The following is a 24,082-nucleotide window of genomic DNA, read 5'->3' on the forward strand; positions in this document are numbered from 1 at the left end:
ACCGTGAACCACGGCAGGCAGCGGGTGCTGGGTGCCAAGGCCCCCGAGCCCAGCGCTGGAGCGGTGGCTCAGCTCCTCGGAGCCTGCCCTTCCTGGTCTGAGGAGTGGTGCCCCGGGGCCTGACCACTCTTCTCTCTCTCCACAGACTGCGCTGCTGTCCCGCACGGGCTGTGCCCGCTGCCACCCTCCGGTCTGGCTGCTGTGGGCTCGTCCCCATGCTGGCTTGGGCTGAGCAGGGGCCAGTGGAGCAGAGTGGCCGTCGTACGTCGGGACACTGACAGCGCTGGACCCGCCGCCTGTGGGACGGGACCCTGCTGCTGCCCAGCCGGAGGAACGCTGATACTCTGATGGATCTGAGGCCCTGCTCGCTGCTCCTGCTCTGCACGCTGGTGGTTGCCCTCGCTCTCCTGGCCCAGGAGGTGCTGGCCCAGCGTATTTACACCAACACCTGGGCCGTGCTTGTCCCTGCTGGGCCCCAGGAGGCTGACAGGCTGGCCAGGAAGCATGGATTCCTCAACCTGGGCCCGGTAAGTCCCCCACTTCCTTCTCCCTGTGGGAGCAGGCTCCTGCTGCCAGGGTGGTGCTGTGGGCAGGACCTCTCTCTGGTGGCAGGCTGCTTCTTGCAGGCCTATAATTCCTCCTGCTGGTGTTGCAGGAGAATGCCTGCTACCTCAGCTCTGGGGGCAGGCTGCTTCATGGGGCTTTTTCTTCCCTGTGCTATGTACAGGGTAGTGTGCCCTGTTTGGCAGTGTGTGGTGGCATTGTCAGTGGAGCTGGCACCAGCATGGCTGCCATGACCAAGGCATGGGCCAAGGGTATTCAGCACAGGCCTGGCTTAGCACTGTCCCTTGGTGCTGCTCTGGGAAGGTGAGGCTGGCACTGGTGCCAGAGCCTGTGTGTCTCTGCCAGCCTTGGCTGGGCTGCTGGCATGCCCAGGACTCTGTTGCCCCAAGAGTAGGGTGCTACTGTCAGGCTGGACTGGCTTTCCAGGAAGGGAGCGAGGGGTGAAATCCCAGAGGAAATTGCACAACCGGTGTTGGAAGCTTGCCGCATGCTGCAGGCAGGGAGGGTGCTGCTGCTGAGGCCAGGGTGTACCCTGTCCTGCCACCCAGCTGCATCCCCACATGGGGAGGTGGGCACACAGAGCTCTGAGACAGGGAGGCACGAGTCCCCTGGGATTCATGATGAAGCAGGAGCCCCCAGCAGGGGGCTGGGGCCAGACCACACTGAGGGAGTCTGCACTGCAGGGACAATGGATGGGGTGGCTTCATGCAGGTGCTGTCTGCACACCAGTGTCTTAGAGCTGATCTCAGGGCAAAGAACATGCCAGGCCAGGGCTGCTGCCATGCAGAAGGGACCAAGATAGTGGCCCAGGTGGTGTTCTGTTGGGGCAGGTTTCTGCTGAGGCCATTAGCCTGCTCCCAGCAGCACTTCTCATTGTGCTGTGGTGCTGGGTCCCAGGTATGGCTGCTGGGGCCAAGGTGTACTATGCTCCACCAGCTCAGGGGTGCTGTGCAGGGGCCCCTGGCTCTGTGGGGGACCCCAGACCTCTTCAGGGTCTGTCCCTGCCAGCTGTGGAGGCTCTGTACCAGTTTTGCCCAGCAGTGCCCACATTGGCTCTGCGACTGGAGCCTGATACCTCTCACCCAGCAGGGCAGCACCTGCAGGCAGAGCCCCATGGGCTGCAGCAGGGGCTGTGGGCCTGGAAAAGTTTGCTCTCGTTCTGGAGCCCATCCCAGTGTCTGTTCTGCAGGATGGGGCTTGGCTGACCTGGGCAGCCCACAGAGGGGCTGTGGGCCCAATGGGATGAGCAGGGCTGGAAGAAGCCATGAGGTTCCTGGGCTGCTCTTCTCAGGGGGTGTGCAGGGCTGGGACAGGATGTGGCAGTCAGGCTGGAAGGAGGGGCTGGGTGCTTCTGGCAGTGCCCCAGTGAGAGGTCCCCAGGGTCCTTCTCTGAGAGGATTCTGGCCTCAGCACGGGGTCTGGACACTGTCCTCGGAGACTGTTCTGTCCTGGTGTGCTCCCTGCTGAGCTGGGGCAGGGAGGCAGGCCCCTGGGACAGCAGAGAGGTGCCAGGACTTGCCTCTGGTGCCAATGGCCTTGAAGGGGACCCGAAGGACCATGCAGAGGAGGGGGACAGATGTGGCAGTGGAGCAGGAGCATGGTGTTTCGTGCTGCTGGGGCTGGTGTAGAGGAAGTACATAGCATAGGGACCCCAGGAGAAGGTCTTGGTTGCTGGTGCCTGCCTTGGGCTGTGCTGGCAGGACCCCTGGGCTGAGTGGCCACAGCAGCAGCCTGAGGTGGAGTGCTTCCTGCCAGCCTCTGCTGCTGCCCAGTGCATCACCCTGATCCTGGGGACGTGGGTGGGAGTGTGTCAGTTCTGTGGCTGGCCCAGGTGGCTCTCCCTGAGTCATGGCAGGAGGTTGGGTCAGAAGGTCTGAGCTGACACCAATATCTGTGGGATCAGCACTGCCCACCCTAGGGGTGGAGGGGGCTGGGGATGGCTTTGCCCTTGCTGAGGACAGGGCCTGCAGGGATTAGGCTGGAATGTGTGGGTTGGCCACCTCCTGGTTGCCACTGGGTGTCTGAGAGCCCTAATCCGTGAGGATGAGCAGGCAGAGCTACAATCTGCCTACTGGAACAACTGGGGCTCTGTCCTCACCCCCCAGGGGTGAGTGGTGCTGGGCAAGGGCAGCGAGCCCGCAGCTCACCTTCCCTTCTGCCAGCCCAGCACAGAGGCTTGGCACCTCCCCAAGTGCTCTGAGCCCAGGCTTTACTGGGGGCACGTGGGGTGCCACAGCGACATGTCCAGGTCTGTCCTCAGTGACTGGTAGTGCTGGATGGCTGCAACTCTGCAGCTGGCTGTGCCAGGGCTCCAGCTGCCTGTGCCATGAATCCCGACCTTTCCTCTGCTGGCCCTGGGCAGGAGCAGGGTACAGCTGCCACTGGTGTGGGGGAGTGCAGCCCCACATTCCCAGCATCATGGCCTGGGGAGCTGGTGTGGTTCCCTGGACAGCTCCAGCTGGCATGGCATGGAGTTGGTTGGCATGCTGTGTTTTCCCCTGCCACAGGCTTGTCACCACCATGGCCTGATGCAACAGAGAAGAGAGGGGTCCTGAGCGGGCTGCTGGGTGCATTGCCCCTTTCTTGGGATCTGGTGTGTGCTGGTGTGTACTGGTGTGCTGTGAGTGCCCTGCTCCCCTGTGATGGGAGCCATGGATACCAGTCCTGACCCCCAGATGTTTGGCTCCTGCCATGCTGTGCCACCAGTGCCGGGCTGCCATGGGTTGAATCTCTTCCCCTTCCTGCCCATGGAGCAGTGGGTACACAGGAAGCTGTGCCAGGGAGAGAGCCCAGTGGAGCAGAGCAGTTGCCTTTTGGCAGACATGGGCTTGGTCTGCCAGTACACAGTGCCCCCCAAAAAGGGTGGCACAGGTCCAGCTCTGAGTGCTGGGATGCATTTCCCTTGCCCCACAGAGCACGGAGGGGCGTTGGGATGAAGTGCAGGCCATGAAGAACTGCAGCCCAGATTTGCTGCCCTGTGGCTGAGGGTGCTGCTCTGCTGGCTGCACCTTTCCCCCTGCTCCTTCTGGCTGACCAGAGTGGTGGCACATCTGCAGAGCTCTGATAAGCTTTTGGGGATGCATTAACCACAGCCACACTGTTCTGTGGCAGCCTGGGGTGGCAGAGGGCAAGGTGTTGTCTCCCTTGTGTTCCAACAGCCCTCACAGCCCTGCCTGCAGCCCCTGCCCAGGCTTTGTCACTTCCAGCGGGCCAGGATAGGTGCTCAGCCCCTTATCCCTAGTCCAGGCAGGCTGCTGGGCTGGAGGCCCTGGGTGGCAAGGCCAGGCCAGCCTCCAGGACACGAAGGAGGGGATCAGGAAATGATGGCACTGAAGAGTGTTTGGGGTTTAAAAATAACCAACTGCGTGGCCTCCTGGAGCCCTGGCCTGCCCTAGCCTTGTGTGCTGGGAGCTGAGCTGGGGCCATGGCTCCTCGGCTGGGGTTGGGTGCCCATGAGCCCCTCACTCACTCTGCTGGAGCTGGCTGTGCCCCAGGTAGAGATGGGTTCTGGGTGGGTTCTCTGTCAGGGTTCTGGGTTCCTGCACATGCCCTTATTTGAGGGGCAGAGGCTGGTTCACACCCTCCCTGCCCTGGCTGGGGTCACCCAGCTGTCAGAGTCTGGACCTGACTCCTGTCTGCCCTCTCCCCAGTAGCAGGGGGTGCCAGCTCACTCCAGGAGATGGGGCAGTGGTTTGTCTCCTGAGGTCTGTGTCTCTCCAAGGCCTGTCTCTCTGCTGCTTCCCAGCCAGGGCAGCAGCTTTCTCAGATAGTTTGGGACACGCTGCCATGTGGGCAGGTTGGGTTGGGCAGAGGCTGTGTCGTTGTAGCTCCAAGATCTCCCCAGCTACCTTGTCACAAGCTGCCCCAACTCTGGCAGGGGGTGCTGCCCCATAAGCCACCCTGGAGTGGGGAGCCCAGCCTGCCCCTGGCAGCCCCAGGGCTTAGGACTGTCTTTGAGGGTGCAGGGGGGGCTTGGGCAGACTGAGCTCTCCTGCCCATCCCGCTCCTTCCTCCCGTGCAGATCTTTGGTGACTATTACCACTTCCGGCACCGCGGCGTGGTGAAGCGCTCCCTCTCACCACACCAGCCCTGGCACAGCCGCTTGGCCAGGGAACCACAGGTAGGTGCAGTGGGGTACAGAGGGTAGGCAGGGCCTGGCTTTGTTCCTGGGCACTTTGTGTTGCCATGTGAGCCAGCACTGGGCACATCACAGGGCTGAGCTGCCTCGAGCTGTCACCTGGCATTGAGGCCTGTAGCCAGCAAGGGCAGGGGGTTGGTGGAGACGGCGTCACCATTCTGTGGGCTGCTGTGATGCCACGACACGAGGCAGCCTCTGCTCCCTGGAGGGCTGGTATGCAGTACAAGGTGCGCAGGGCACTGCCAGATCCCACTGTGGCAGTGTGACAGGACTGCTGCGATCTGTCCCCTGGCTCTAGCCCAGGGCCCTGACACGCTGGCAGCACAGGGGGTGTGCGGCAGTGGTGGCTGGCAGGCTCTTGGCAGTCCATGGCTCAGCAGAACTCTGTGCCCCGACCTGCGTGCTCCACTGGAGTGCAGCTGCCCTGGCACACAGCTGGGCATGAGAAGCCGGGAGGGACAGTCTGGGTGCTGCAGTGGCTCTGCCAGCATAGGGCTGCCTGCGAGCTCCCCAGGCAGAGCCCCTCTGGGCAGGCTGCTGGCAGTGGGGGCAGGAGGAGCTGCTGGGGTGCAGTGGGGAGCCCCATGCCCTGTCTGTGCCCAGGTGCGGTGGCTGGAGCAGCAGGTGGCAAAGCGCAGGACCAAGAGAGATGTTTTCATAGAGCCCACAGACCCCAAGTTCCCGCAGCAGTGGTACCTGGTGAGTGTGGTGGCAGTGGCATGAACTCTGGGGACACAGGTGTGGCACCTGAGGAGTGGCTGCTGCTGGCAGCCAAGCTGTTCAGGGGGAGGAGGAGGAGGAAGACCAGAGGCAGCTACCCAGTGCTGTATGTCTGAGCACACCCCAAGAAAGAGGCCATGCTGGGGAGAACCTGGGATTGGGCTTGGGTGGTCAGCCCTTTGACTGGGCCAGGAGTGGAATCTGTGCCCATCTGTGTCATCAAGATTGGACACAGGCCTGGTCTCTGAAGGAGCTACACTGCTGGGGCCTAAGCACAGTCTGGGCTCAGCCTTCTTTCATAGTGGATTTCTTGGCCAGCTGTACTCAGCACTGTACCCAGGTCCCCTGGGGTTTCTGCATCCCTGTGCCACAGTGGAGCAGGGTGAAGGCTGCCTCTCATCTGTCCTTACAGCCAGGTTGGCAGGGCTTTGGGCACAGCTCTTACTGCCATGGCTTCTTTTGACAGTACAACACGAACCAGAGGGACCTGAACGTGCGCCAGGCCTGGGAGCAGGGCTACACAGGCAAGGGCATCGTGGTGTCCATCCTGGATGATGGCATTGAGAAGAATCACCCTGACCTGGAGGGTAACTATGTAAGTGCAGGGTGATGCTGCAGGGGGGTGTGCCACAGGAGCCTGTCCAGTGGCTGCGACTGTGCAGCACAGCCCTGCAGCTATGTGGCATAGGGTTTGTGCCTGTGATGGGACATGGAGGAAAGTGATGGAGGTGGGACTGGAGCCTGCCCACCCTGTTTACCCCAACCTCAGGGCCATGGCGCACAGCTGGTGAGGCTTGGTGGGACTTGGCAGGACTCGGTGGCCAGTGTAGATGGTTTCTAACTACCAGATCTGCCTTCCAGGATCCAGGGGCGAGCTTTGACGTCAATGACCAGGACCCAGACCCACAGCCCCGCTACACACAGATGAATGACAACAGGTGAGGCAGGTAGTACCGGCAAGGGTGACAAAGCAGATGAGGGTGACACAAAGCCCAGCAGGGATGCGGTGGCAGTGCCAGTGCTCATGTACTGTGGGAGGTTGCGGGGTGGTGGCACTCTTCTGCCCCATGGAGAGACCTGCTGCCTCCCTTCCTGATGTGAGCAGCATCCCTTCTGGCTGTCCCATGCCTGTTTAGTCCCTGCTTGGAGCAGGAGGGCAGATGGAGGAACCCTGTGGGGCCTTTGTTGGCCACCTGGTTGGGAAGAGGTGGGAGGCAGCATGGGCCCTGGTCCCTGCAGCCTGTGCTCCTTGTGCCCTGTTTGAGCACCCGTGGTCCTCTTTGGCTGTAGACATGGCACGCGCTGCGCCGGGGAAGTGGCTGCTGTGGCAAACAACGGCATCTGCGGTGTCGGCGTCGCCTATAATGCCAGGATTGGAGGTGGGTGCCACCCTGCCCTGCCCCTAGAGCAGAGCCTGTGCTGGGCTCTGTGGGTGCTGGAGGAGTGGGCTGCACCAGGGGGTCAGTGCTGCTGACCAGCCTTGGCCTGAGACACGAGGTGGCAGTGGGGGGCAGAGGGCTCTCGGCAGTGCTGCTGCCGTGTCCCATCTGGCAGCCCGTGACCTCTGCTCTCTGGCCCTAGGTGTGCGCATGCTGGATGGGGAGGTGACTGATGCTGTGGAGGCCCATTCCCTGGGCCTCAACCCCAACCACATCCACATCTACAGTGCCAGCTGGGGCCCCGAGGATGATGGCAAGACCGTGGATGGCCCGGCCCGGCTGGCAGAGGAGGCTTTCTTCCGAGGGGTCAGCCAGGTGAGCAGGAGAGCATGCCAGGAAGCACCGGCTGAGCTCCCACCCCTTCCCCTGGCTCTCCCGTGCTCTCCCAGGCCATCTCCAGAATCAGGCTCAGTTGGTTTTTCCTGTTCTTCTTGTGCCACAGCTCTGAGTCATGGCTCCTCCCATGCCAGGGCTTATCTCACCTCTCCAAGCAGCCTTGTCTTCCCTGCTCTGTGGGCTGATGTGCAGCCCCACACTGGGATGGGCTCTTCTCACTCTCCAAATCCCTCAGGTGGTTCCTGCCTGGTTTCATGCCAGCTGCTTACCCTCACTCCCTCTGCCTGACCTCCCCCACTCTCCCCATGTGCCATCAGTGCCTTGGCATTGCTGTGGTTAGCTGTGCCCCACGTTCTGAGGTTCCCTGCATGGAGAAATGTGTGTGCAGTGCAGGGCGCCCTGGAGAACCCTCTCACTGTGGGTACCACATGTGCTGCTTGCTGAGCTGTGGCTTTTGGATGCTGAGCTGCTGGTTGGCACTGCTGTGCTGAGCCCCCGCAGCATTGCTGGATAGCTGCAGATGCCTCACAGGCAGTCAGCCTGGGTGATTTCCCAGGGCAGAAAGACATCCGCTGCTGGAAGTACTCCTTTGGCAGGGCCTCCTGCCACCCAGTGCCTTGCCAGTTGGGGCACCCTCTGCGGAGGTGCCCTGACACCCCTTGCAGGCATGGTGGCAGTGAGGGATGGCAGCTGGTGCTCAAGCCAGCAGGCTGTGACCAGTGACATCCTGTTGTCCGAGCTGCATCTGCTCAGTCTTTTCCTACTCAGGCTGCAGGAGCCCTCGAGTTGGCATCATCCTTTCATTCTGTCTCCAGCCTGGGGCTCCTGGCCCTGCAGCAGCACGGCTGACGCTGGCTGACACCAGTGCTGGTCCTCACCCTACCTCTGTTGCTAGGGCCGAGGGGGGCTGGGCTCCATCTTTGTCTGGGCATCCGGGAACGGTGGCCGTGAGCACGACAGCTGCAACTGTGACGGTTACACCAACAGCATCTACACCCTGTCCATCAGCAGCACCACGCAGTACGGCAACGTGCCCTGGTACAGCGAGGCCTGCTCCTCCACCCTCGCCACCACCTACAGCAGCGGCAACCAGAACGAGAAGCAGATCGTGAGTTGGGCTGCCTGGGGGCTCACGGGGGTGGGATGTGCTGTGAGCTGTGGCCACCATGGGCATCCCTTTGGCAGCTGAGTGGACCACGATTCTGGAGCTGTGCTGGCCCCACTCTGCCGTGCTGCAGCTCCCTGGGTTGCTTCCATGGCTCAGTCTCTGGGCTTAGAGTTTCTGGAGAAAATCTGGGAGCTGTGCTGGGAGCAGTGGATCCGCCTTGCCCCTCCTTCCTGGGAATACAGCTCCAGAGCTGGCTGCTGGGTGTGGCTGGTGCCTATGGCACCTCCTACCGCATCGCTCCCTCCCAGGTGACGACTGACCTCAGACAGAAATGCACTGAGTCGCACACAGGGACATCAGCCTCTGCGCCCCTGGCTGCTGGCATCATCGCCCTTGCCCTGGAAGCCAAGTAAGTGCAGGCATGGGGCTGGGCTGGGCTGGTGGTACCTGTGCAGGTCCTGGGAGGCACCTGCACCCTGGCACAGATGTGGCTGGGGCTGGGAGGAGCTGGGTGCTGGTGCCTGAGGCTTGTATCCCCCCTGCAGCAAGAACCTGACCTGGCGGGACATGCAGCACTTGGTGGTGCAGACATCGAAGCCAGCTCACCTCAATGCCAATGACTGGGTTACCAATGGTGTTGGCCGCAAAGGTACCAGGCTGCCAGGATGGACATGGGGCTCCTATTGCTGCTAGTCGTGGGGGCGCTGGGGCAGAGCGCCCCAGTGCACTGTGTGGTGTGGCCAAGCATATGTCCCCTAGTGGGGACCCCTAGGAGCAGTGCTGATCCCATCTCTGTCCACAGTCAGCCATTCCTACGGCTATGGCCTGCTGGATGCTGGGGCCATGGTGAGCCTGGCCAAGAACTGGACCACAGTGGGACCTCAGAGGAAGTGCGTCATCGACGTCCTGACAGAGCCAAAGTAAGGGCTGGTGAGCCCAGGAGGGCATCACCCAACATGTGCCCCTTGCAGGAGGCTGAGTGCCTCTGGGCCCAGGGTGGGAAGCAGGGAGGATCTCTGGGCCTGAGCGCTACCTCTAAGACCTTAGGTCATGTTCCTGCCAAAGCTTGAGGAGAGTCAGGAAAGCTTCCTTCAGCCACTGTCCAGTGCTGATGTCAGCCGCTGGGCCTGCCTGCCTCTGCTGGGGCCCATCTGGGCACCATGGGGGTACAGGCAGGCCAGGCGCTGTGGTTTGAGAGCAGCCAGCACCAGTCATCCCCACACAGAGGGGCTTTCAGGGGCAGACAGAGACTCCTTTGACACTGCTTGGCCGCTGCTGCCGCACTGCAGCATGTGACAAGCCTCATGTGCAGCCAGGACGCACCCCTGGGGCTGTCGGGGTGGGGGTGGATGTGTGTCTCTGGGCATGGAGTGAGCAGGGCTGTGCTCACTGCCCTGCCCTGCTTCCCCGGGACCCAGCAATGCCCAGAGGAGGTGCTCCTTGTGACCAGCATTCTGCACTGGCACCAGGGTAGTCATGGACAAGGAGTGGGATGGAGATGATGATGCCTGTCCCTCCGTTGGCCCTATCATGCAGGGTGTAGTTGGTCTGGCTGCAGGCAAAGAAAGAGTTTGTTCAGGACTGGCACAGAGCAGGGGCTAGGGAGGTGGCACAGGGCTGTGTGTGCTTGGCAGAGCAAACTCCACCACACCCGGGGCAGGTGACAGCTGTTTGCATCCTGTCCCAGGAGAGACCAGAATCACAGAATTGCTTGGGTTAAAAGAGACCTCCAAGCTCATGGAATCCAACTGTTACCCCAACACTGCCAGGTCACCACCAAACCATGTCCCTCAGCACCACATCTCCCTGGCTTTGAAACCCCTCCAGGGATGGAGACTCCACCACTGCCCTGGGAAGCCTGGGCCAGGCCTTGACACCCCTTCTGGGCAAGACATTGTTCCTCATGTCCAACCTAAACCTGCCCTAGGGCAACTTGAGGCCATTTCCTCTCATCTTCTCACTTGTGGGAGAAGAGACAAACCCCTATCTGTCTCCAAGCTCCTTTCAGGGAGTTGTAGAGAGCCAGAAGGTCTCCCCTCAACCTCCTTGTCTCCTCAATGGTGCCCCAGTACAAAGGGACGATCTCTGTCCCAGTCAATGCATGGGGATGAGGTGTCACCAGCAACTGTGGCATCACCTCCTGCTCCAGCTACCCTGGGGCACAATGCAGCACCCAGGGCAGCTGTACATCTCCACAGTAGGGAGTAGGGTCTGGGTCAGCTCAAAGCATGCCCCGGGGCTGGGCCTGGGCTCACTCCTGCCTGTGCTGGGCAGGGACATTGGGAAGCGCCTGGAGGTGCGGCGGAAGGTGGATGCCTGCCTGGGGAAGGCCAACTACATCAGCCGGCTGGAGCACGCACAAGCGCGCCTGACACTGTCCTACAACCGGCGTGGGGACCTGGCCATCCACCTGGTCAGCCCCATGGGCACCCGCTCCACCCTTCTGGCTGCCAGGTATGTGCCCAGCTGCTGGCTGCCCTGGAGCAGCCCCAGGCCTGGGCTGGCACGAGTGGGTCTGCAGGAGGCTGGCACTCACCCCTCGCCCTGCCCTCTGCCAGACCTCATGACTTCTCAGCTGATGGCTTCAATGACTGGGCCTTCATGACGACGCACTCGTGGGATGAGGACCCCTCTGGAGAGTGGGTGCTGGAGATTGAGAACACCAGTGATGCCAACAACTATGGTAAGGTTGGGCTGGCCTTACCTCCTCCGCGTTTGTCTCCAAGCCCGAGGTGGGAGTGGGAGCAGAGTAGGTGCTTGGTGTCCCCCTGAGCAAAGGCACCAGTGACACTTGGATGCTTTATGGTGACCTTACTGGGGAGGGGCTGGAGCTGAGTAAACAGGGAGGGGATACAGCTGCTCTGGGGCAGCAGATGTCCCCTGTGCCAGCTGATCTTGCCACTCCCTACCCTATGATCAGCCCTGCACAGGGGCATGATCCTATCTGGGACAATTCCAGGTGGTGGACACAGTCCTGCTGTCTTCTGACAGCCCATGGTGGGGAACAGTGCAAATGCCCATCATCCCTTGGTGGTCCTCTTCCCATGTTGGTGGCCCTCACCCTGCCTGGTTGTTTCTCACCCCTGTGTTGTTGCAGGCACTCTGACCAAGTTCACCCTTGTGCTGTATGGGACGGCCACTGATTCCCCCAGCCTCTCCAACCAGCTGGAGAGCAGCGGCTGCAAGACCCTGACCCCCAGCCAGACTTGCGTGGGTGAGTGTGGGGCTGATGGGGAGGGGATGGGCACAGGGGATGTGGGCAGCCCCCTGGCTGCACTGACCCTGCTTTCCCACAGTCTGTGAGGAGGGCTACTACCTGCACCAGAAGAGCTGTCTGAAGCGCTGCCCACCCGGCTTTGCGCCTGGCATCCAGAGCACGCACTACGAGCTGGAGAACAGTGTGGAGCCCATCACGCCCCACCTCTGCCTGCCCTGCCACCCATCCTGTGCCACCTGTGCCGGGCCAGGCCCCAACCAGTGCCTGACCTGCCCCGCGCACTCCCACTTCAGCAGCCTGGACCTCTCCTGCTCCCACCAGACACAGAGCAGCCGTGCGTCCCCTGCCCTGGCAGATGGCGAGGGATTGTCAGAGGCCTCTGCTCCGGCCAACCTGCCTGTCCTCATCGCCAGTCTCAGCTGCGTCCTTATCGTTGTCATCTTTGTCACCATCTTCCTGGTGCTGCAGGCACGCTCTGGCTTCAGCCTGCGGGGCGTGAAGGTCTACGCCCTGGACAGCGGAATCATCTCCTACAAGGGGCTGCCCTCTGACATCTGGCAGGAAGAGGGCCCCTCGGAATCGGACGGTGAGGAGTACGAGGTCCACAATGAGAGGACTGCCTTCATCAGAGACCAAAGTGCCCTTTGATGAGCCCTCCTGCCCCTCCCTCCTCCCTGCCTAGCACTGCGGGGCTGGGGCAGGTGAGGCTGAGGGGCCCCGGACTCTGCCCCCGTTCTCTTCCCGCACCGCAGCGGCCCCGGGGCTCCTCACCCACTGGCACACTGTCCCTCAGCCCTGGCCTGGGCTGCCGGGTCCCGTTCCCAGCTCAGCACCATCCCAGTCTGGCACCATTTCTCTTGGCCCTGTGTCTACCCTGCACCCCCTGCTGGGGTGTTTGATGGCAACGGGATCTCTCATGCTCACGGGCCCTGTGCTGGCAGCTGTGTTCCCTGCCCCAGGTGGGTGGGTGCTGCCAGGGGTCACACAAGCTGCCGGGTTGGACAGCGCGTGGGGTCCCTGGGCTATCATTGCTCAGGCTGGGCTGGCCAGGGCAGGGGTACTTCTGAGCCCAACCTGTGGCATGGTGTTCCCCTGCTCTTGCTGCTGTTGGCACCTGCCCTCATCCCTGGCTTGACCCACTGGGTCCCAGCTCCCTGCCGTCTCCTGAGGGCCTGTCGCCTCCCACCGTGCCCTTCCACAGCAATAATGGCCAGGCCTGAGCCTCTGCTGCCTGCTTGCCCACTGCCTGCAGTTGTGGCTGCCTGTCATGTGGCCAGGAGCCCCCCTGCCCCAAAGAGTGTGGGGCTGGGCAGCGCCTTCCCTGTGCCCAGGGCTCAGCTCCCAGTGTGGGCAGGGACCCCTTGCACAGACCCCTGCTCTGGGTCCGTCGTGTTTTGCTCCTGGGCAGGGCTGTGCCCAATGCTGGCTGGGGCAGTTGAGCGGCATTGATGCCAGCACCGCCCCAGCTCTGCTTGCACCCTGCCTGTGCTGGGCAGAGCCCGGTGCCCCTGAGGCCCCTGCCCCCTGATGTGCCTTGCCCCCACTTGGTGACAATCCTTTCTGCTCCCCGCTGGAGCCCCTGCCCTCGCTGCCCCTTCCCCGCGGGCTGGGGGCTGGTGCCGCGAGCCCCTTCGCCGTCCACCACTGCACACCGGGGCCATGGCATGGGCTCCCACCTGCCCCGTGCCAGTGCCAGCCCCGGCTTGCCATGGGTGGAGCCACTGGCTGGGGGCCACAGGACTATTTTTCTATAATAACTTTTTGGTGCACAGTAATTTTTTTCTTGTAATTTAATCAGCCAGGAGCTGCCTCCTGAGCCTGTTTTTAATTTAATGGATGTGGATATAACGCTAGAGAGACTGAGTTATTAAATGTTCAGAACTATGCAAACCAGCCCCACTGCCTCTGCTCTGTGTGCCACTGCCCGAGGACAGGGCGGGCAGCATGGCCTTAGGGCAGGAGAGTGCCAGGCTGACAGCTGCTGCCCTGTGCTGACACTGTGAGGTGCCCAGATTGGTTGTGCAGCTGCAGGAGACGATCTGGGGTTGTGCTTGGTGTCCTGCCTGCACCCCTACCTGCAGTCAGGGCAGGGGCACCTTGCTGAACTTTATCTGCTCTGTCCCCTGTAGTCCCCGGACACAATAGAGAAGCATCCCAAGATGCCTCTTTTTATGCACCCAAGGACCACAAAATATTATCAAAATGATGGGAGGGCTGAAAGCCCTCTGCTGAAGCCAGGCTGAGAGAGTTGGGATTGTTCTGCCTGGAAGGCTCCAGGGAGACCTTTTGGTAGCTTTTCAGTGCTGAAAAGGGCTCATCAGAAAGCTGAAGACAAGACTTTTGAGCAGGGCCTGTTGTGACAGGACAAGGGGTGATGGCTTGAACTAAAAGAGGGAGAGAAGGGAGAAATGTTTGACACGGAGGGTGGTGAGAGCCTGGCCAGGGGTGCCCAGAATGGTGGGAGATGCCCCACTCTGGAGCCATTGCAGGTTTGGGGATCTGAGCAACCTGTTCTAGTTGCAGATGTCCCTGCTGACTGCAGGGCATTTAGACTGGATGAGCTTTGAAGGTACCCCAGACCAATCTGGGCTTCTGTGGTTTGAGAGGTGCAGAGAACCCCAGAGCTAGAGGCTGCCCTGCACAACTGCAGGCAGGAGCTAGAGCTGGGCAGGCGCTGCTGTTTGGGGATGTGGTGGGGACTCAGCACCCAGGGCCCAGCCTCCTCACCTGAGCAGCTGCTTATCAGGAACCCACAGCGAGGAGAGCTAATCTGGGGCCTGGCTGTAGTGAAGGGAGGGGAGTGCAAGCCAAAGCAGGGGCTGAGCCCTCCACTGCAGCCCAGGCGCTGGCTGAGCCCCCATGTCCAGTGCTGCCCTACAGCCACAGCACAATGCCCAGGGGCAGGCACGGCCAGATTGGACCTGCAACCTGCTCATACCATATCCAAGCCTCAGGCAGAGCCCACCCCAGCCCCACCAGATTCCTCGCGGGTGCCTGAGCCCCCAGCAGTGTCTGTGCTCACTCTCAAAGGAGCTCTTCCCTGCAGAGCCCCTCGACCTCGCTGTACCTGCAGCCATGGTGGCTCCTGTGATCAGCTGCAAGTTCCCCACGGAGTAGATGCTGCCCAGCACACTATTCCTTTTCTCCTGAGGCTGCGTGGAGACAGGTCCCCACTGCCCCTCAGCTGGGAGCTGTGCAGCCAAGCTGGCATCTTGCAGCTGGGTGCCACAGGTGGGCTGTATCAGTGGGTGCTGCAGTGAGGGCACTGGTCAGGGAGCAGACAGAGGCTGCACCCTCCCCAGGCTCTGCTGGCTGCAGGAGGGTGTATAGAGGATGTGAAACTGGGTGATCTGTGGTTTGACACACTGCAACCTTCCTGATGCAGGCAGCAGCAGAGCCTTCCAGGGAAGGAGAGCTGCTGCACCCACTGCTGTACCCTGAGCCTTGCAATATGGTCCTGGCCAGTCTGGCACAATGGAGGGGGCAGCCTCCAGGCTCATATGCCTCCTGCCAGAGGTGCCCAGTGCCCCCAGTGTGGCCTGGGGTAGGCGTGGAAGGGACCTGTGCTGCACAGGAGATGCTGGGATGCTGGAAAGATGGGGAGTGGGGAGAAGCAGCCCTGCAGCCCTGCTTGCAAAACTCTTGCTGAGCTTGTGCCAGTGCTGTCAATGTCCCTGGGACTGGTGGGGCCTTGGGGATGCTGCCAGTGGCACCCACAGCTTGGGCAGAAAATCAAACTGTTCTTGGGCAGGTGCTGAGGCAGCGGGGCTGGAGGCAGGCTGGTATCTGCAGCACACCACGGCAAGCTGCAGAGCTGGTGCTGGTGGAGCTGCTCTCACCCTCAAACTTGCCACAGAAATGACTGTTTCCAGGGAGCCTGGCACTGGCAATGCCAGAGAGCATCAGCAATGAGTGCAGAGTGCTCTGGGCAGCTGAATATGGCAAAGGGGAGCCTCAAGGTGCCCCCCAGCAGTCAGGACCCCTTGGGGTCTGGGCCAGTTACCAGGTGACCAGCTGGTGGGTGACTGGGCCCCTGGTAACATGTGGCAGCTCTCAAATTCTCACCTGGGCAGGCACCAAATGGGGCAGGAGGCCTGTGGTGACTCTGGGTGGGAACTGGTGTCACTCGGCACTGCTGGTGTGCTTCCTGGGGCCTGTGCCCAGGGCACTGGCAGCCACCAGGTGTGCCATGCTATGACATGTTGTGCCATTGTGCCACTCCTTGGTGTGACTGCCCAGGCGTTGCTCAGCCAAGGGACAGCGAATCGGCAAAGCTCCTTTCTGACACATTTCTTTTCCCCTGCTTCCTCTAAAACTGGAATCCACTCGGCTGCATCCTTTGGTGACTGTGACCTCGGCTGTGTCTTGCAGGTGACCACAACACCCCTCTGGACCCAGGGGGTCCCAGCTAGGTACAAGGCAGAGGCCTCAGCACGAACTGCCCAGGACATGACTGCCGAGCTGAGCGAAGCCAGGCTCTGCCAGCGGTGGGGACGTGCAGTGGTGCTAGGCAGAGGTGGTGGCAGCTGTTGGGGTTGAGTGCTCTCACCATGGCATCAGTCTTCACTTTGAGGGGAGGAGTGTCTGGGTCTGCTTCAGGGAGTAGGATCCCAGCTATGTGGACACAGGCTGGCGCTGGGGACTGGGGTGCAACCCTGTGAGCCTCTGTGCAATGAGTTCTCCATCCTGGGGCCTTTCATGGTCACAAGGGCCAGGCACAGGGCTGGTGAGAGGCTGGCCTGCCTTCGGTGGGGCTGCCCAGAGTCCTGAGGACTCCCAGGCTTCCTCCCCAGTCCTTAAAGCCAGGGAAGCTGAGATATGGGAAGGGGCTGGGGGGCAGGCAGGACTGGGCACAGCTGAGGGCTTTGCTGGGGCTGAGGCCTGTGCACCACAGCAGGGTGGGGAGGACCCAGGGCTCCTGCAGCACCAGATCCTGACAGTGCCAGGCGTTGGTGTGAGGCAGCTGGGAGCGGTGGCAGGGCTGGGGGCTGCCCAGCCATGGCAGAGCCGTGTGTTGGCGTCGGCTCTGGGTGCGGGTACTACAGGGAGGGGAGGAAGTGCAGGAAATCTCGCAATGGCTCTATGGTCAGCGCTGGGTTTCCTGTTCCTCCCCAGGAGCCAGAGCTGCACCAGGTCCAGACTGCGCCGGCCCCGTCCCTGGGAGGACACCAGCGGCAGCCCCACAGCAGGGACCTCGCGCCACACGCAGGTTGGAGGGGCAAATGCCCCAGTGGGGACTGGCAGGGAGAGGGGACCCCTTTTGGGGAGCTGGGTCTTAGCTCTGCCATACACAGGGTTGAAAGCTGTGTCAGAGACTTTCTGCCCTGCACAGAGACTTGCCCCAGCACCCTCCTGCTCAGGCTGGACCCTTACCATGGGGCAGGGCACCCTGGCACTGCAGCTGGGACCCCTTGGAGTCCTGGGACACATACAAGCTTGGCACCTTCCCCTGGGGCTCAGCACCCTTTCCCCTCCTGCCAGCTTCCCTCCCTGTGCCCTGGCCCTCAGGAACTCTTCCACCCCCATGTGCCCACTAGTCCCTGCCACAGGCACAGGGGAGTCCATGCCAATGAGCAGAAAGTGACTATAGCTGCTGGACTGTATATGAAGCTGATGCCTGGCCAGGGTAGGGGACATGGCTGTGCTGCCATCAGGGAGCAGCCCCACAAACATGGCAGAGGGAACGCTGCTGGTTTTGACCCCACAACTTCCTCCTCTCTGGTCCCCTCCCTGTGGGCCCTAGCTGGTCCTCAGGGTCCTTCAACACTCCTGCCTGCTTTGAATGTGCTTTGCAAGGCAGATTGTGTGGGGCAGGGCAGCCCCCACACCCTGCTGCCACCAGCCCAGGCACCATGCCCAGGTGACACAGAAGTGGCACGGGAGGGTATGAGATGCAAAGAGTCTTGGCCACCGGTGACAGTTGCATGAGGCTCGGCATGGCAGCCACGACTCAGGCTCTGCCGCCCCTCCACAGCCTTCTCCCACCTGGGACGGTGGTGCCATGGGCTTCGGGCCAGAGCTGTGGTGCCCGCAGGGGCACAGCGCACTGCTGCGGCTGCAGGACAGTGAGCTGCGCCTGCTGGAGCTGATGAAGAAGTGGATGTCTCAGCGTGCCAAGAGTGACCGGGAGTATGCGGGGATGCTGCACCAGATGTTCTCCCAGCTGGAGAAGCAGGAGGGCTCCAGCCAGCTCCGTGCCAGTGACCACGGCGGACAGATCGGGGAGGTAGGGATGCCCCTGTGCTGAAGCAGAGCTGGGCGTGGTGCTGGTGGGTGGCCACCCCTGATGCCCTGTGCCCATAGTCCTGGTGGGTGCTGGCGAGCCGGACGGAGACGCTGAGCCAGATCCTGCGGCGGCACGCGGAGGAGCTGTCGGCAGGGCCGCTGGCCAAGCTCAGCCTGCTCATCCGCGACAAGCAGCAGCTGCGCAAGGCCTTCAGTGAGCAGTGGCACCAGCTCAGGCAGGAGTACAACCGGGTGGGTACGGGCATCCTGGCTCAGGGAGCAGAGGGCATAGCCTGGCCCTGCTGCCCTGACAGCCTCCTCCTCCCCAGATCACGCAGCAGGAGATGGAGAAGCTGAAGGCGCAATATCGCAGCCTGGCACGGGACAGTGCCCAGGCCAAGCGCAAGTACCAGGAGGCCAGTAAAGGTGCCAGCCTTTGGGTGCCAGCTTGGCTCCCCACCTCCTCCATCCCTGTCCCTCTGTGTCCCCTCCCACCTCCCCTCATAGATATGGGATAGCCAGACACCCTGTGTCCTGCAGCACCCACCACACAGCCTGGACTAGGAGTGTCCAGGGGTAGCTGGCACAGGGAGAGCCCAGGCAGGTAAAATTCCTGGGGGTTACAGCCCTGAGACATCATGGGCCAGGAGTGTTCCTGTGCACAGGGAGGGGTGTGAATCCTTGGTCTTGTCCCTCTTGCCTGCTTTAGCACCTCTACCAGCCCTGTCAGCCCCTTTGGCTCTTGCTCCAGCCTTGCTGGGTGTCTGTGCCCCTTGTCAGCTGCTCAGAGGCATATGCCGCAGTGCTGGGACCGGTGACACACTAGTGGTGGGTGTTTTCCGTGGCCTCTCCCCGCAGACAAGGAGCGGGACAAAGCAAAGGAGAAGTACGTTCGCAGCCTCTGGAAGCTCTACGCCCTGCACAACCAGTACGTGCTGGCAGTGCAGGCAGCTGCACTCCACCACCAGCACCACTACCAGCGAGCACTGCCCAGCCTCCACCGCTCCCTCTACAGCCTCCAGCAAGAGATGGTCCTCATCCTGTAAGAACTCTGCTTGACCCATGTTCTGTTGCCTGCCCTATGCCCGGCTACTCATCCTGTGCCCTGCCACCCATCTCTGAGAACCCCATGGCCCCCAAGAACTGGCAGTACTCCTTCCATCAGCAACGTTCATCTTCCCTGTCCTATCACTGTCATGCTGCAGCCCTCACGGTGATGCCCTGCAGTGCCACGTGAGATGTGGGGATTGAGGGCATGAGCCAGCAGGATGTGGGGACCAAGCGAAAGGTCTGGGGCAGGGGTGTTGGTGCAGCTCTGGGGCCAGGGGACTGGGGGGCCACAAGAGCCTGGCAGCCCCCATCCCCCCATGTTCCCACAGGAAGGATATCCTGGGGGAGTACCACAGCATCAGCAGCCTGGTGCAGGAGGACATGCTGGCCGTGCATCAGGAAATCACCAGTGCCATTCAGGCCATCGAGCCGGGCACTGAGTACAGCAGCTTCATCCAGAGCCACAGGTATGACACTGCACAGCTGCAGCCCCTCTGCCAGGCACAACCCTATCAGCCATGGGTGCTAGTAGCTGGCATGCAGCAGGTGGGAGGCAGAGCTGTGCTGGGTGCCTGCAGGTACAGCTCTGAGGTGCCACCGGCTGTGTCATTTGATGAGAGCTTGCTGGAGGAGACAGAGGGGCTGGCACCGGGGGAGCTGCAGCTGAACGAACTGACCATCGAGAGCGTCCAGCACTCGTGAGCAGGGCTGGGGGGGGGGGGGGGGGAGGCACGGGTGGGAGGCTGCTGGCATCTGCAGGTCAGCACCGTCCAGCATGTGTAGGAGACCGTTGGCAGCATGGCTCAGCACCGTCCCACACATGGTCCTTGCAGCCTGACATGGATGGAGGAGGAACTGGTGGCTGCCACGGAGGCCGTGGGCAGCAAGGAGCAGCGGGTGCAGGAGCTGCAGGCAGAGATCCAGGGCGCGGAGCAGGGCCGGAGTCCCGGGGAGCGGTGAGGTGTGGCACGGGTGGGAGGGGAGGGGTGGCAGAGGCAAGGGCTAACCACCCTGTCCCCATCCCAGGGTCCACTTGCTGGGCAAGCGCCAGGGGCTGCAGGAGGTGCAGCAGCAGCTCGAGGGCTGCCTCTGCACCCAGGCCAAGCTGCAGGCACAGCGGGACCTGCTGGCTGGGAAGCTGGGGGAGCTGGGCACCGGGGAGCCCCTGCCTGCCCTTCCGCTGCAGGAGGACCGGCAGTCGGTCTCCTCCACAGTGAGTCCTGCCCTGCTGTGCCTTGGGAGTGGGCACATGGGCCTCAGGTGGGTTCTTCCCCCTGGCCATGGCACAGCTTACACCTACCCCCAGGAGCAGGAGAGGAGTGGAGCCACTGCACTGGAGACCCTGAAGAACCACATCACTGGCATCTTCAGCCCCAAGTACTCAGTGAGTCCCTGGGCACCTCCAGCCACCCTGCCCTCCTGACCAGCCTCCTTGCCAAGCCTCCTGGTCCCCCAGTACCCACTGCCCTCTCCTCTCCAGCCCCACAGCCCCCTCCGCTCCACACTGTAGCCTGTGTTCCCTCTGCTGCTGCCCCCATCTCCAGCACCACCCAGGGGCACATCTGGGTTCATCCTTGTCTCCATCCAGCTGCCACCTCCCGTGCCCCTGATCCCAGAGGTGCAGAAGCCGCTGTGCCAGCAGACCTGGTACCACGGGGCCATTCCAAGGTCAGAGGTGCAGGAGCTGCTGAGCTGCAGTGGGGATTTCCTGGTGCGGGAGAGCCAGGGCAAGCAGGAGTATGTGCTCAGTGTGCTGTGGGACGGACAGCCCCGGCACTTCATCATCCAGGCTGCCGATGTGAGTGCCCACAGGCAAAGGGAGACAGTCAGGGTGGTGGGGGGTGGTCCCTGAGTGGGCACAGCTCTGGTGTGAGCACAGCTCTGGTGTGAGCACATGGAATGTGTGTGCAAGGTGTGAGCTCTGTGCTCCTGTTCGGGAATGCGCTGAGAGTAGAGCATGAGGTGTGAGCCTGCTGTGTGTGTCCTGCGCCATGTGCCTGCTCATCCCTGTGTGCCCCCCGGCCCCCATGAGCACCCCAGGAGAAGCTCTTAGCCTACCCCTCCTGCAGAACATGTACCGTCTGGAGGGCGAGGGCTTCCCCACCATCCCGCTGCTTGTCGAGCACCTCCTGCAGAGCCAGCAACCTGTCACCCGGAAGAGTGGCATCGTCCTGGCCAGGGCCGTGCCCAAGGTGATGATGGATACTGGGGAATGGGATGAGACCCCTCCACAGGGGACAGCCCTGCCCAGTGCCTTCTCCTGCCCACAGCTGGGCTGGGAGCCCCAAGCACTGCACCAGCCCAATGTGGGGATTCAGCCCCAGGGTGGGGCCTGGGGCTGGGGATCCCATTCTGGGGCTGCAGGGGGAATGTGGGCATGGGGCAGGCTGGATGGTGGCTCATCACCTTCGGTGCCCACTCGCTGCAGGACAAATGGGTGCTCAACCATGAGGATGTGCTGCTGGGGGACCGCATTGGCCGGGTGAGTCGGAGTGCTTTGGTCCTTGTTCCCTTGGGGTCTGTGGGAGGGCAGGACTGTCCAAGAGGGTCTGCAGGGGGACAGGGGTTGCATCAGGCCATGCCACAGCATGTGGGCCAGTGCCCTCATGTCTCTTGGCAGGGTAACTTTGGGGAGGTGTTCAGTGGCCGCCTGAGAGCTGACAACACCCCTGTAGCGGTGAAATCCTGCCGGGAAACCCTCCCGCCTGAGCTCAAGGCCAAGTTCCTTCAGGAAGCCAGGTCTGTATGGCCATCACCACTGTCCCAGCCCATCTGTCTTTCCTTGGGTGCTCAAACCCTTCTGGGACTGCAGCACCATTTTCCTGAGGGCTGTATCCACAGGCCAGGCTGGCAGAGTGTCCTGGGGATGGCACAGAGGCAGTCTGTGCCTGGGACAGCCAGGTGCTCACCATGCCCTTCCCTGTCCCCACAGGATCCTCAAGCAGTACAACCACCCAAACATCGTGCGGCTCATCGGTGTCTGCACCCAGAAGCAGCCCATTTACATCGTCATGGAGCTCGTGCAGGGTGAGCAGCCCCCACGCTGCCAGGGCAGCCAGTGTATACCACGGTGTGCCAGGGCAGCTGCCACCAGCTCCACACTCCTGGGTACAGGGGGGGACTTTCTGAGCTTCCTGCGCAGCGAGGGAACACACCTGCGCATCAAGGAGCTGATCAAGATGACGGAGAATGCTGCAGCTGGCATGGAGTACTTGGAGAGCAAGCACTGCATCCACAGGTGGGCTCCGGTGGCACGGGCGGGTGCTAGGTAGGGCAGGTGAACCCTGGGACCTTTGCTGCCCCTATCCCTTGCCAAGCTGATGCCCCTGGAGATATCTGGGTTTGTGGCTGTTGGCTCTGGGCCATCTCAGGGACCTGGCTGCTCGCAACTGCCTGGTGACGGAGAAGAACATCCTGAAGATCAGCGACTTTGGGATGTCACGGGAGGAGGAGGATGGCATCTACGCCTCCACGGGTGGGATGAAGCAGATCCCTGTCAAGTGGACTGCCCCTGAAGCACTGAATTATGGTATGGAATGGAGCCAGGCATGGCCTGGCAGCCGCGTGGCACATCTAGGAGCCAGTATTCTGAGATACACTGTCCTGCTCCTGTGCATTGGTCTTGGAAGTGAAGTAGTGAGACCTAGGGCACTCCAGCCCTTGTCAGTATAGGCACAGCTGGGGCACTGGTACCATGGGTGTCCTAAGGCACCAGCATCTGTCCTGTCCCATGTTCCTAGGCCGATACAGTTCAGAGAGCGATGTCTGGAGCTTTGGGATCCTGCTGTGGGAAGCCTTCAGCCTGGGTGCCGTTCCCTATGCCAACCTCAGCAACCAGCAGACACGAGAAGCAGTGGAGCAGGGTAAGGAGCGGGGCTAGAGTCCAGTCCCCAAGAACCTCTGTGGGGTCATGGGTCGAGCACTGGGTCTGCTGTGGAACCATGCCCATGGGATGAGCAGTACAGAGCCATGGGTGATAAGGGACCAGCAGCTCAAGCTGCCATGTCCCCACCCCCGACATCCCCAGGCGTGCGGCTGGACCCCCCTGAGCAGTGTCCCGAGGAGGTGTACCGGCTGATGCAGAGGTGCTGGGAGTATGACCCACGCAAGCGGCCCAGCTTCAGCACCATCCACCAAGACCTCATCACCATCCGCAAGCGGCACCGGTGACAGGCAGCACCCTGCAAGCCCTGCTTGGGGCAGCACTGTGTGCCTCCGACCCTTTCCAGCTGCATGAGGCCTGTCAGAGAAGCAGGTGCTGCAGGGCAGCTGAACATGGCTGCGCCTCCTCCCCAGCCCAGGGCACGGGGCTCCCCCAGCCCCCTGGGGATGTCATCCCCACAACCCCTGCCAGGCTTGGTCCTGGGTAATAAACAACTGAGCTCTGCAGAACCGCATCTGGGAGTATGGAGGAACTCCGTGGGAGACAGAGGGACTGTGTGCCCCTGCTGCACCTGGCATGGGCACAGCAGAATATGGCACACTGGGACAGGATGCACTCGGACAGAGCACACCGGGAGGTGCACTGGGGGATGGCGCACTGGGGGATGGCGCACCGGTACCTTGACCCAGAGCCGGGGCCATGAGGAGACGGGTTAGTCCGGGAGAGCCCCCGGGACTGTGAGGCGAGGCGTGACTCTTCCCGGGCACTCGGAGGTGCCGCTCAGTGGGTCCCGCCCCCGCTCTGCTGCCCGGCGCAGGCACCTCCCGGTGGGGCGGGCGGGCAACGGGGCGGGGGCCGGGCCCGGGCGGGGCTGGAGGGCGGAGCCTGGCCTGGCCCATCCCGGCCGCAGCAGCCGGCGCGCCTGGGGCGGGCGAACGATGTGAGGAGCCGGGACGGGCCGTGGAGCCGCCCAGGGTAAGAGCGGAGCGGCCGCGTCCCCGTCCCCGCCCCCGCCCCAGAGCCGTCCCGCGGTGGGTGGCTCCGGCCCGGCCCGCGCCGTTCCCGGCCCTGTGCCTGGCTGCGGTGCAGAGGCCCCGGGCTGCCTGTCTCGGCGGGGTCGCCGCGGCCTGCTTCGGCCCCGCTCTCGCTCCCCGCTGCTCGCGGCCGCGCTCCCCGCCGGCCCCGGGTCCGCGGCGGGCCCGGCCCCAGACGCCCCCTGGCCCGTGCGGCTCTGGCCCGGGCTATAAATACCCTGGGCCGGATTAAGCGAAGTAGGACGCGGGGAGGGCGAGGAGGAGGCGTAGGGGTGGGTAGAGCACGGGGCAGCGCTGCTCGGCCACAGGCCTCTCGGCTGGGCTCATTTCGGAGCACCGAGCAGGAGCCGCCGTCCTCTGTCCCGTGA

General features: G+C 62.4%; 2 protein-coding genes across 3 annotated transcripts; both read left to right on the forward strand.

Annotated features, from left to right (window-relative positions):
• Positions 1–332: 332 nt before the first annotated feature.
• On the forward strand, positions 333–12,184 carry FURIN (furin, paired basic amino acid cleaving enzyme). The gene is made up of 15 exons (XM_054388394.1): positions 333–527; positions 4,586–4,684; positions 5,306–5,401; positions 5,889–6,017; positions 6,284–6,360; positions 6,713–6,801; positions 7,004–7,176; positions 8,093–8,305; positions 8,614–8,714; positions 8,851–8,954; positions 9,108–9,225; positions 10,580–10,759; positions 10,864–10,988; positions 11,403–11,519; positions 11,602–12,184. The coding sequence occupies exons 1-15, from the start codon at positions 348–350 to the stop codon at positions 12,168–12,170; spliced, it is 2,370 nt and encodes a 789-aa protein (XP_054244369.1). The 5' UTR covers positions 333–347; the 3' UTR covers positions 12,171–12,184.
• Positions 12,185–17,523: 5,339 nt separating this feature from the next.
• On the forward strand, positions 17,524–22,967 carry FES (FES proto-oncogene, tyrosine kinase). Of its 2 annotated transcripts, XM_054387981.1 has the most exons (18): positions 17,524–17,748; positions 17,826–17,999; positions 18,077–18,173; positions 18,606–18,789; positions 19,127–19,264; positions 19,376–19,495; positions 19,631–19,753; positions 19,824–20,010; positions 20,104–20,181; positions 20,386–20,595; positions 20,867–20,989; positions 21,226–21,279; positions 21,418–21,536; positions 21,730–21,824; positions 21,912–22,035; positions 22,169–22,326; positions 22,538–22,660; positions 22,825–22,967. In XM_054387981.1, exons 1-18 carry the CDS (start codon positions 17,524–17,526, stop codon positions 22,965–22,967), a joined length of 2,475 nt encoding a protein of 824 aa, XP_054243956.1. The 2 variants fall into 2 exon arrangements, with proteins under 2 accessions (XP_054243956.1, XP_054243957.1); XM_054387982.1 differs by lacking the exon at positions 20,386–20,595.
• Positions 22,968–24,082: the final 1,115 nt, after the last annotated feature.

This window comes from Indicator indicator, chromosome 16 (genome assembly GCF_027791375.1).
Source record: "Indicator indicator isolate 239-I01 chromosome 16, UM_Iind_1.1, whole genome shotgun sequence".
NCBI classification, from domain to species: Eukaryota; Metazoa; Chordata; class Aves; order Piciformes; family Indicatoridae; genus Indicator; species Indicator indicator.